General features: G+C 38.0%; 1 protein-coding gene across 1 annotated transcript in view; it reads left to right on the top strand.

The window, feature by feature from the left end:
- The first annotated feature begins 609 nt into the window (after positions 1 to 609).
- The window catches only part of LOC114463886 (sortilin-like), a 28292-nt gene continuing 16643 nt past the window's right edge, over positions 610 to 12258 (top strand). The window contains exon 1 of the mRNA XM_028447749.1: positions 610 to 932. Within this exon, the coding sequence (XP_028303550.1) occupies positions 729 to 932 (204 nt within the window). The 5' untranslated portion in view covers positions 610 to 728. The remainder of the gene's footprint in view (positions 933 to 12258) is intronic.

Genomic DNA, 12258 nt, shown 5'->3' with positions numbered 1-12258 from the left:
TTCTTTGTTGTTTCCCCCCACACATATTTAATATGACCCATATTCTTAAGACGTTTTGTTGTTTCTGTGTGTATACACGAGGAATGACACTGCAATTTTTGAAAACGTTTTATTTTCCTTTTTCATGTATCCATATTTTATTTCCTGGCATTGGGACTAATTTTTCGATTTGCTGCAAAAGTCATTGGTTTATGTTAAGATACGAATGTGTACACTTGTTCTATGTATCTTCTGTTTCTAAAATGTATTCCCCTTTAGGTCTGTTGTCCTCAGTCTGCTGCAGCAAAGACTGAAATTATTAAAAAAAAAAAAAAATGTGAATGCGTTTTTATAAAAATGTAAGAAAAATTTAAAATAAGTTGTGTAAAATAATGAAATTTAGCTATAAATGAGCCATAATGAAAATGTTTGTTGTGTGTGAGTGTTGTGTGGAAGCAGAGGCCCTGTGCTGCAGATTTATGAGCTTCTGCTGGACTTCTGAGAACTTTGGTTCAGAGAAAACAAGACTCACTTTCTGTAGCGCTCTGCGGTCCTTCCACTAGGGGGCGGGCCAACACGACATAAAGAACCTCCTGTTTGTCCAATCAGATTCCACCGTCTTCTATCACTGACCAATCGCGTCGCGTGCTAAATGGGCCGTTATTGAAGATGCTTTCTGTGATGAGAGCTAACTTTTGGGACAGTCCAGTTCCTCCAGTGGGTCAAACGTGGCTCTGCGGTTTGTAGCTATGTTCTGTGTGACTTGTGTGGTGGCTCTGGGGCTGTTGGGCTGTGTACTGGGCAGAGAGGAGCAGGAAGGGCTGCAGAAGCACCCAGGAGGTGATGAGGACCGACGGGTCGCCGAGCGGTGGAGCAGCAGCGCGGGACAGAATGGACAGACATGCAGAGACTTCTCTGGAGCTCAGGCTACTCTGCACAACAACACCAACACCGTGAGTTAGAGCACCACAAACTGCACCGAGAGAGTCCCGACACAAGTCCATGCTGAGAGTCAGGCTATGGGATCAGACTGTGGTTAGAGAAGGAGTAAAATCTCTTTAAAACACCCCCCAGGAGAACTTATCATAAACCTGCTCACTGTAGCTGCAAGGTTCCACCTCATCATTCTATAAACCAATGGTTCCCAAACAGGGGTATGTGTACCCCTTGGGGTACAGGACCACATTCCAGGGGGTAGTCGGAAATATTTAACAATTCATTTTAAAATAATCGTGAAATGTTCATAGTTCCTTTTTAAGCTATGTTTTGGACAAATTCACCACAAACCAACAAACTATTGCTTAACTCATTCAGTGCCAGCCATTATCAAAAATTTCAACCCCCCCTCAGTGCCAGCCGTTTTTAGAGCATTTTGACCAATTTTTAAAGACCCACAGAATATTTTGTAGTATGGCGATCTGAATTCTGACACCAGACTCTCTGAAAGATTAAAATCTAAAAAATAATTTTGTTTTCAAGCTTGTTTCATTCATCTGTAATCCGCAGTTGAATAGAGGCAAGTTTCACACAAATTACCAGTTTGTGACAAAAAGGTGAGAAAAATGGCTTTTTATTAAAAAAAAAAAAATTATTAGTGACTTTGAAGCAATTATTTATTTATTTTTTTGCTTTAGGGACACCTCAACATTAGTTTCCTTCTATACAACTACAAAAACAACACTGAGACTGAGCTTTTGATGGCAACATTATTATTATTATGCTATCTAGGTCAGCGTTAAATGGTTTTCTTACTGTATTTTGGGATTCCTCCAAGTCTCCCCCCCCGTAATTCTCCACACACGCAACTTCCTCCTCATCCCAGACATGCCGAATGTCAGCGCTTGCCCCGTTTTTTTATCGTTTTATCTCACAATGGTCGAGTGTGCGCTGCTGTGAGCTGCTGGAAACTTTAGCATCAATTCTCGTAGCGTCATTTTTATTTTCTGTCTCGTAAACTCTTTTCCTCTCCCTCTGAGCTCTGCCCATCATGGGTGATCTCTCATCCAAAGGTGCGCTGCTGCCACCTACATGTCACCAGTTGGTCACTACATTGTGGTAAAAGTTAGATATTCACCGGAGAGCTTCGTCACACTGTCTCCTAGCAACCCCAGCCGAAAAACACAATTCACGTCTATAGACGTGAGACATGAATGGCACTCCAAGTTACTAAACCAATTCACGTCTATAGACGTGAATGGCACTCAATGAGTTAATAAAATAAGATATTTTTTTATTATAGTTTATTGAAACAGGATTATTTTATGCCATTTTATCACACTTCTGACAATAGGAGAACATAATTAGCTACATTTTACATAAAAGTTGTAGTTTAACCAAATTCCACTCAATGTTTTGAATTTGTAGATTAAGCCTTAGGGAACTAATGTTGTGTGAGACACATTTAGGGTAATGGAGAGCAAGCTGTTCCACAAATGAAAAAGCATATGAAATTATGGAGCTGGTACTTATGATATGAAGAAGGGGTACACATGATTTGACAAAAATGCGAAGGGGGTACACGGGACAAAAATGATTGGGAAAAACAGCTATAAAGTAAACTACAACACGTGATTCATCATTTTGTGATTGATCATATATTTAAATATTCATTTTGGAGCAGACTGTACTTTTATTTCTATTATAAGGTTCTCTCTTGTTTAGAATTCTACCACTACCTGACAAACTAGAGCTGGGCGATATATCGAGATTCAAGATATATCCAGTTTTCTATTTTGGCGATATAGAAAATTACAATATACAATATATTGATATATATATTTCTGTAGCTTTTTTTGTATTGAAATACTCATTTTAGGAGTCTCTGCTTTTGCTATTTCTCAGAACAGCATGAAAAGCTCAGTTAGATGGATTTCTAACCCAGACCTTCCCTTAAACAATCCACACTACAGAACTCACTCACATGTGCTGTCCCTTAGAGGAGAAAAATCCAGAGGTGTCACATATTTTGCAGCTGTTTGTTAAAGCTGATATCTGGAGTTTCTGAGAAATCTATGTTCATGTATAATTATTTTGAAATGCAAAAAAATACTTAACTAGTAGGGGTGTCCCGATACAACTTTTTCATTTCCGATATGATACCGATATTGCAACCTTGCGTATCGGCCGATACCAATATTGATATGATATCAGCATGAATCATACATACTTTTTTTTTTTTACTTTTTTTTTCTCTCTTTTCTTTAATAAAATAATAATAATTACTTATTTTGTAGTGTGGAATGTCAGAAAAGTCTTGATCAAGTGATGTTACTCAAACAGAGAACAATAGTCAGCAACAGTAGGTATGAGAAAAACTGACCCATTTATTATTAACCAATTGGTTACATAATTTTTAATATTCAACACGATATCTACAGTATTCTACAATTGAATAAAATAAATAAAAAATGAATTGAAAAATAAATAAATCGGAAAATCCGGAAATTTGAATGTTATACCCAATATTCATTTTCAGGCTACCAATATCGATCCAATACGATATCAGCACAAATCATACATATGACCATGCTTCAAGTGGTAGAGGGGTCGCATTTTGATTGAGAGGTTGGGGGTTTGATCCCAGAGCATTACCTGTTGAAGTGTCCTTGGGCAAGAATCCTAACTTGCTGCCAATGTTTGACACCTGCCCTGCATGGCATGCAGTGGTCATAAAGGCGCCATACAAATCAAGTCCATTGACCTTATTTTTAATACTTATTTTGTAGCGGGGAATTTTAGAAAAGTCTTGGTTAAAGTGATAGTACATACATTTTTACTTTAAATATAATATTTTACAATTTAATGAAATAAATGAGAAAACCAAAAAAAATAAATAATGAAAATACTGTAAATCAATCAAACAAAACAAAAAATGGGATGGAAGAGTCTGGAATGGACTGCTCATATCGGTGGGCTTATAAATGAGATTTTAGATGTAGGGAAATGGGATCCAAGGGCTAATTTCAGACAGATATCCAATATTAATATGGGATCGCGACACCCCTATGAATTAACAATAGCTTAATAATGTGTATGTAAATAATTTGTAACTACAGTAGTTTGTGGGTTGGCTTAGATCCCAGTTACATCAGTGGGACTTGGCCAGTAGTGGCTCTGTCACCACCCTAGTGCTTTGTCCTGAAACAATTACTTTTGGTGGATGCACATTAGGAACAAACCACACAGGAGTTTTTGTTTCGTAGGTGCTCGGAATTAGGGCTGAACGATTTTGGAAAATAATCTAATTGCGATTATTTTCTTCAATATTGCGACTGCGATTTAATATGCAATTATTTTTCCAAGGGCCTCTTGTCATGTATTATTCAATGAACACAAGCAGTATATCAATCTGTTTCATAATAAACAATTTCAGAATTATTCAAACTTTAAATAAATATAAAATATAAATTTTAAAGCACAGATTACAACAATAAAGCAAACAAATGTGTGGCTTTACCTCTTCAACGTATCTAACTAACTTCACATTTCATGAAACATGTAAACATGTGGACTGCACTTCTTAAACACTTTCTGAACTTAAAGGTGTAGTCCGCAACTCTCAGATCCTTCTCTCCCCTCCCTCCTCGCTGCTCTATTGCCCTGCCTCCAAACTTTCCAAAGTCCCTCCCTCAGAGGAGCTAACAAGCTAACGTTAGCCGACAGCAACGTCACAGTAATATAACATGCTCTGTTAAAAGCATATTACTGCAGCGCTTCTCACTCTATATGTGCACACACCTCAGCAACAGCAGCAGCAGCAACACAGTGTCACTTACAGCAGCATATGGAGGCTGCTGTGTGCACACAAACAATGCATGCACCAGAGTTCTAGTGTAACAATTACAAATCAAACATAATGTAAATCAAGCAGCAGTAATTACCTTTCAAGCAGAAAAGTCACCAATTCCATCTTCTATTCCTCCTGACCATACACTGTAAAAAAGATGGTGATTGTGAGACTTACAACAGCATGATGCATTAGAACGAGTTAGTCTTAAAACGCACAAATAAATAACTCAAAACTAAGTTTGCCAATCAAACGTACTAAATGGAGCAGACCATAGACTTTAAAAAGCATGGACGCACGCTCACAGGAAAGTGAAACTTTTATTTTTAGAGCTCCCCCTGCTGACAGGCTGCAGTACTGGCCATAAGCCCCGCCTCCTCAATGATAACGGATGTGGGTCAAACTGTAAAGTTAAAATACTCGTCACATAATTTTTTCCAAACCTAAACTCTGCTGTGATCATTAGTTATTATCACCCTACATTGTGTTCAAGTGCTCATTTTTCTGTGAAGTTTGTTTTTAAATAAGTTAATTGAGGTAGAAATACGGGATTTGACGTCATATATGATGATGATTGACAGCCGTGGATCTTGCGTAGCTCTTTTTGTGAATAGCAATTACATTGTGAAGGAAAGCCGAGACGCCATTAAACTTTTCTGTTCAGTTTTTTGTCTTTTTTAAGCTACTAGTACTAGTATTAACCTCTATGATCTGATCATCTGAACAAGACGTTGGGAAAGATACTTATGTTCCTGGCGTAGCTGGGTTGCGTAACTCATCAGGGCAGTACGTTTAAATGGGCGGGGCGTGTTACCAGGGCTCCTCCCGCCGGACCCTACTGTGCAGACTCTGGCTCCAAATGACGTCAAATTTGCAAGACGGCAGCGCCCCTAAGCACCGTATTTTGACTTCAAGAATGTTGAGTGGGAACAGCGACAGTGCACGCCCACTTGGGCAGATGTGTAGCGTGATGCATGGGATCAAAGTAAAGTAACACCAAAGGGAATGAATATGGCAAATGCAAGCAGTGTTAAATCTGAATCTAATGTAGTATAAAATAAATAAGATTAATTTGTTTCTAAAATGCTGCATCCATACAGAGCGAATAGCACAATTATCCAATATCTTATTCTTTAGAAACAAATAATGCTTTGCAACAAGGGGCCTGAAGTCAGTTATCAAACACCTGGATCAGTTATTTAGAAAATGACCTGCTGTTGAAAGGAATCATTTGTTGTACCCCGAAGAAAAAGGCGTGCTTCGTCTTAACTGTTTTAATGTTTAAATGTTTGATCCCGTCGCCTGGCAGCCACTGATCTGTTCTTCCCAACATCTCTGTTCCACATTATTTTGAAGGTGTATTCAGTTTGCTTTGTTTCAACAAGTAGAAACATGTCAACATACAAAATGTAGTCACATTAGAAAACAATCCTTCCAATAATCCTTAGACAGAGATGTTGATTTGGCTCTTTTCCTTGTGGAAACAATAATAAAAAAAAAAATTCCCAAACACAATATCTTGCAGTTAAGCTAAGTTTCACAGTTTTTGAAGTGATACAGTTCTGGTGCTATATGTAGAAAAAGAAATTACTCGATGAAGCAACAGTGTTAGGTATTCTGCTGTCACTTTAGATCTTGTCACTACTTAAACTTATTCCTCTGGCTCCGCTCTCTGTTTATTGTTTTATTATTACGAAGAGATGTAGGTCATCTGTTTAAGTCTATCACCATTCATATATTGATGTAGGAATGGCTGATGAAGACACAAACACGTGTTTTCTTCCACTGGTTGCAGGAGTGTGTGTCCTGGTCGACTGGTTAAGTGCTGACAACTATGTGGTATTAACCTAAGACAGTCCTAATGGCTTTAAAGGTATTCTTTCATTTTGGCTAATCTTTACTCTTTTGCAGCCGTAAAAACCTAACAAAGCTGCGTCTGATCGACGAAACAGTCTGCACACTGTTCCTTTAATGCTGAACACAGTGTTTTTGGAAGCGTGACAAGAACAACTTTAATGTCCCGGGGACTTTTTAAGAGTAACAACTTTATACTGGACACCAAACAGTGTCTCCGTGAGTGCGTTGTATAAGAAGCGTGAACGTTTTTCAGTGTGCTCTCAATGAGCAGACTCCTTCCCTCCCCTCTTTCACTCCCTCCCTCCCTCCCTCCCTCCCTCCCTCCCTCGCTCTCACAAACATTCCCCTCGTTTTTTGTTTTTTTTTCTCACTGGCCTTGATCTGAACGCCGGTGGAAACACTTTTGTTCAACTGCTGCATTATCAGACCTGTAACATGGCTCAGAGAAGACAGGAACGCAGTCACATTTTGGAAATAATTCATCGAGAACATCAAACTATTTTGAACGTCTAATCGGTGACTGCGTCATTTCAGTGTGTTCTGTTCAGATGTTTTACACAAACGGACATTTTAAAGTCTAAAAATGCAAAATAAAACAACCACTTATTCATTACCTGTCACAATGTGTGACATTTGTTTGTAGTCCTAAAGGTTTGCAAAGGTATTATTGTATTATAGAGAGAGCTTGAGATTGATAAAACAAAGTATCCTATCCTAAATATTTTATATATATTAGGGCTGGGATAAAAAATTATTCTTTAAATGATTAATCTAGTGATTTTTTTTCTTCAATACATCGATTAATCTAACCATTCATTTTTCCAGTTCGATTCGATTATCAAATAATCTCCGCATTAATTGACTGAAAGTAATTTATACATGTTGATTTACATCTAAAATGAAAAAAAAAACATGAATTCCTTTACATTGCAATATATGTTTATTGCTTTTCAACTCAAAATTCCAAAATAAAGTTCAAGTAAGAATATAAAAGCACAAAATAATGCATTCAGAGTCAGATGTAGCATTAAAATAAACTTTCCTTTTACCTTAAGTGTGTGTGTGTGTGTGTGTGTGTGTGTGTGTGTGTGTGTGTGTGTGTGTGTGTGTGTGTGTGTGTGTGTGTGTGTGTGTGTTATCCTTTAGGAAGTTTAAGGGAAAAATAAAAGGTCAGACTGCAAAGGAAAAACTCCAATAGGTGCCTATGTGTACAGCAAACATACATTGTGTTTAATTTGCAAATCAGTACAGGCTGCTAGGTTATCACAGTGGTATGTAAATGTGTTCTTTCATCGCGTGTGTGAGTAAGCACGTGCGAGCGCGTGCGGTTGCTGCTGCTGCTGCTGTCACGGCAGGTGTTTCCTCCTTGTTCCGTCGACGCACTGCGGTCCAGTCACACCCGGCATAAAGGACAAAAGGTTACGGGGAACAGTTACCTTTGACGAACGAGTGCGCGCCTTCGATGCCTTGCACTTTTGCACTCCGGAGGAGCCACTCGCGTAAGTTATTCACCGGCACCGCCGTCTTTGTTTTGGTCAGATGACGCATCGACGCGCACATTGTCCCAGCTCTAATATATATATATATATATATATATATATATATATATATATATATAATTGCTAATGGTGTCTATTAGTGTTAGCCTCTAAATACCACATTCACAAAGTGAAAATAACTCCACCATGTCTGTTTAACACATTTCACATTTTATTCACATGTTACATGGTTTAATAATCACAAAATCTTATCTTTATTTCTATTCTAATAAGCCATGTTAAGCCTGAAGGCCTTGTCCAGCAGCTGAGATCTGATCCACAGCCTGTGTCTGCTGTGTTAGATCAGAATGTTTGACCTCCTCCTCTGAAGTTTGGTGTGTGTAAATATGTTGAAGCAGGAGGTTCAAGCCCAGAGCAGAGTGGAATAAGGAGCTCATTGTTTTTGTGTCAGGGAGGACTTTTACTCTGCTTTTACCCATCAGCAGAGTCGGTATGGATGAATGTCTGTGCACGTCTAGCACCGTTTGCAAGTGTCACAATTTGTTTCTTATCAAAAGTTGAACGTGCTGACACAGCATCGAGCATCTAGAGCTGAGTTGGAGTGGGACGGCTGTAGAGCAGCCTGGGATCCTTAAATTCAACATGTGTTCCAGCATGACGTTATGTCTGCCCAGTGAGGACGTGTTGAAGCAGGTCATGCATGAATGTCTTTCTGTTTTATCTTTTATCGTTCCCCTTCTATTTGTTATCACTGCTATCATGGAAGTTACAGGGAATTTTGTTTTACTTTGGTGGCGCTGCCTTTCATTCTTGCCCCACCCCCCACTCCTCCAGGAATTCTCATTCAAACACAGCTTGTTGCTGACCTGTTGACTGTGTGGTTTTCAGTCCCAGTGAACTGTAGCTGATCATGTCAGCAGTTGTTCGGTGAGTGCATCAGAAGAACAGATGTGGAAAACAGGACTCTGGGTCTATCTAACGTGTGCAGAACAGGCAGGGACATTTCCAAAGAGCCCAGGCTCTAACGAGACATTGTTTCATCTTCTCTGTGACCTCATTTGTGTTACCCCCAATTTTACATGAAGGTGATGTCAACCCCCTTTCTTCTTCTAATCAGTAGCCACTCAACCGCTTCCTAATCTGATGCTGCTTTGTTCTCCATAAATGCAGAATGGTGAGAACGTTTCTTTGCAAATCCCCAATATTACACATTTAAACACAATATTTACGCATTTAAACACATCCCAGTCTCCACACAGGTGCGCCTTATCTTCCTGCTTGCCTCCCTGCGCTGTTTGCAGAAGGGCTTGAACACTGAATGGTTCCTCTGTCATTGTCTCGTCCTTCCCACCTGTGCACTCAACATGATTTTTAGGGCCTGTACTATGAAGCTAGATAAGTGAAGCCTGGATTTATCTTTGTTAGCGGGCTTCACCCATCCAAACATTCTCCGTCAGACAGAAGCTGTCCCACGAAATACGATATGAAGTCGTTAAGTTAAGCGAGGTGATTTCAGCCTGGCTACGTGTGCGGCACGCTCTTGTGACTGGGGGAGATTGCAGCGTCAGACCAATCACAAACACGTAGAAACTGTAGAGCAATTGATATCACAATTGAGGAATAATGGTTTAAAGATATGAAGAATTAAAATCAATAATTCAGACCAAAAACAACACTGTTGCTGCGGTAAAAACAGTGGGGATAGCAGCCTTGCATATCAACCGATACCGATATTAATCCGATATCAGCATGAATCATGCATGCTTTTTTTTTTTTTTTTTCTTTAATAAAAAATTTATAATTACGTATTTTGTAGTGTGGAATGCTAGAAAAGGTTTGAACAAGTGATGTCACTCAAACAGAGAACAATAGTCAGCAACAGTACGTATGAGAAAAACTGACCCATTTATTATTAACCAATTGGTTACATACATTTTAACCTTCAACATAACAGTATTCTGCAATTGAATCAAATAAATAAAAAAAAATGAATATAAACAAAATAAATAAAAAAAAATCGGGGGGAAAAAAATCGGAAAATTTGGAAATTTGAATCCGATATTTGTTTTCAGGATAACATCGGATTACATTAATTAATGAATTAATTAATTTATCGGTCTGAAAGCGCCTGATGCACACAGGTTTTTTCACCTGACGAATGTAGGTCAGTCCATCAGATAAAAATCTTTATATTTCCTATTGGACAGTGGTTCCCAATCTTTTTTGTCCCTTGTACCCCTTTTGCATTTTTGTGTGTGCCCCCTCTTCATATCATAAGTACCATCTCCATAATTTCATATGCTTTATTGTTTGTGGAACATTGGGCTCTTCGAACATTGGTTTCCTAAGACTTAATCTACAAATTCAAAACAATGAGTGTAATTTAAAAGTGGATTTATTTAAAAGAACAAATATCAATCCACCTTTTATTACTACTATTAATAATTTCATACTATTAAAGTAAATATGGTCTCTTATGTAAAATGTAATTTTTGTCTCCTATTGTCAGAAGTGTGATAAATGGCCTCGATCCTGTTTCAATAAATTACAGGAATACATAGTATTTTTTGAGCAACTTTACTGTTAGTTTGTGGTGAATTTGTAAAAAAAAAACAAACAAAAAACTGAGAACATTTCATGATTCTTTTTGAATTAATTGGTAAATCTTTTTGAGTACCCCCTCTAATGTACCCCTGTTTGGGAACCACTGCTATAGGATGTCATTGGTAAATGAAAGGATTACATCAATGTCTAAATATTCTCTCTCCTGTCAGCGTCACATCAGATCAACACAGAAACGTGTTCACACACGATCCTCCTTTTATTGGGCAGGTCGTTTTCTAAGAGAACTGATTGGTCAGATCTTATCTACTTAATTACCTGGTCCAGACCAGGTTAGGTGTTCAGCCTAAGTTACCATGGTGATTTAGCCCCGTATGACGTTAGCTAGCTTCATAGGACATCACACACCGATGAAGTCCCGGAAATTAGAGTGATAAGAGGAAATCCAGCTTCGTAGTACAGGCCCTTAGTCATTTTGTTCTTTGTTATTTTATCTCCGTGTGTTTGTTATTTTATTTAGAAATATTTTCTAGGGATGTCCCAATCAGGTTTTTTTGCCCCCTATCTTTTGATTTTGAGAATTGGCCGATACCGGGTCCAGATCTGATACTTCTATAATACATTAAAACGATAAAGAAGAGCAAAATAAAACTTATTTTAACATTCAACCCTAAACAGAATCATTCTGTGATGTAGCTTGATCAATCAAGCAATAAATTAAAAGAAAATTCACTTTCGACTAGATTAAATATGAAATAAAAATGTCTAATATAAAAATGAATCGTGCCTCATCTTAAAATACCCAACAGGCATGTTAACAAATAAGAAAATAAAAGTGTCACAGTGCTGTAAAGTAAGGCCAGTAATGTGCTTTTAGGAACAGCACTATTAATGCTTACTCTCCTCATTGAGTTTCACAGATTGAAATGTATGTTTTTGTTGATGAAAAGTATGACAACTTCTTTTTCTTTGCATTGCAGGTGCAGAGCATGTAAAGTATTAGCTGCTTACTAAATAAAGTGTGTGAGGTCTATAATAACCCCTATATTGATAATAAATATACATCTCCTGATCGGGAGATAACGTCCGATTCCGATCGAGTCTGAAACCACGTGATCGGGCCCGATTTTCGATCACGTGATTGGATCGAGACATCCTTAATATTTATTAGACACCACCACTCCAACTGACTGTCTGCTCTTCGTTCTCTGCGTCTGGGTTCAGACCTTTGTTTTTTCTTTCTACTTTCTAATGCAGCGGTTTCTAAACATAGTCATGACCATATACAATATGGTTGTGCCAAAATATCTGATATATCTCAAGGTTTTGTCTCGTGATACGTTATCGATTCACTGGAGCCAAATATCGATTTTTTTTTTTTTATTTTTTTTTTTTTATTGCAACATACAAAACATGACGAAAACAATATATACATGATTCACAGAGATAATGCAGTACATACACAGTTCAGTGCTTTGTTTTACTTGGCTGTCATTCATGTGAATTTGATAATATCGTAGATTTTTTTTTTTGGGAAGGCTTTCTCCTGTCAACATATTTGATTCAAGTTGTAAC

Source organism: Gouania willdenowi, chromosome 5 (assembly GCF_900634775.1).
Source record: "Gouania willdenowi chromosome 5, fGouWil2.1, whole genome shotgun sequence".
In the NCBI taxonomy this organism is placed as follows: Eukaryota; Metazoa; Chordata; class Actinopteri; order Blenniiformes; family Gobiesocidae; genus Gouania; species Gouania willdenowi.
Note: the sequence above shows the minus strand (reverse complement) of the source record. Positions and strands in the feature narration are given on the sequence as shown.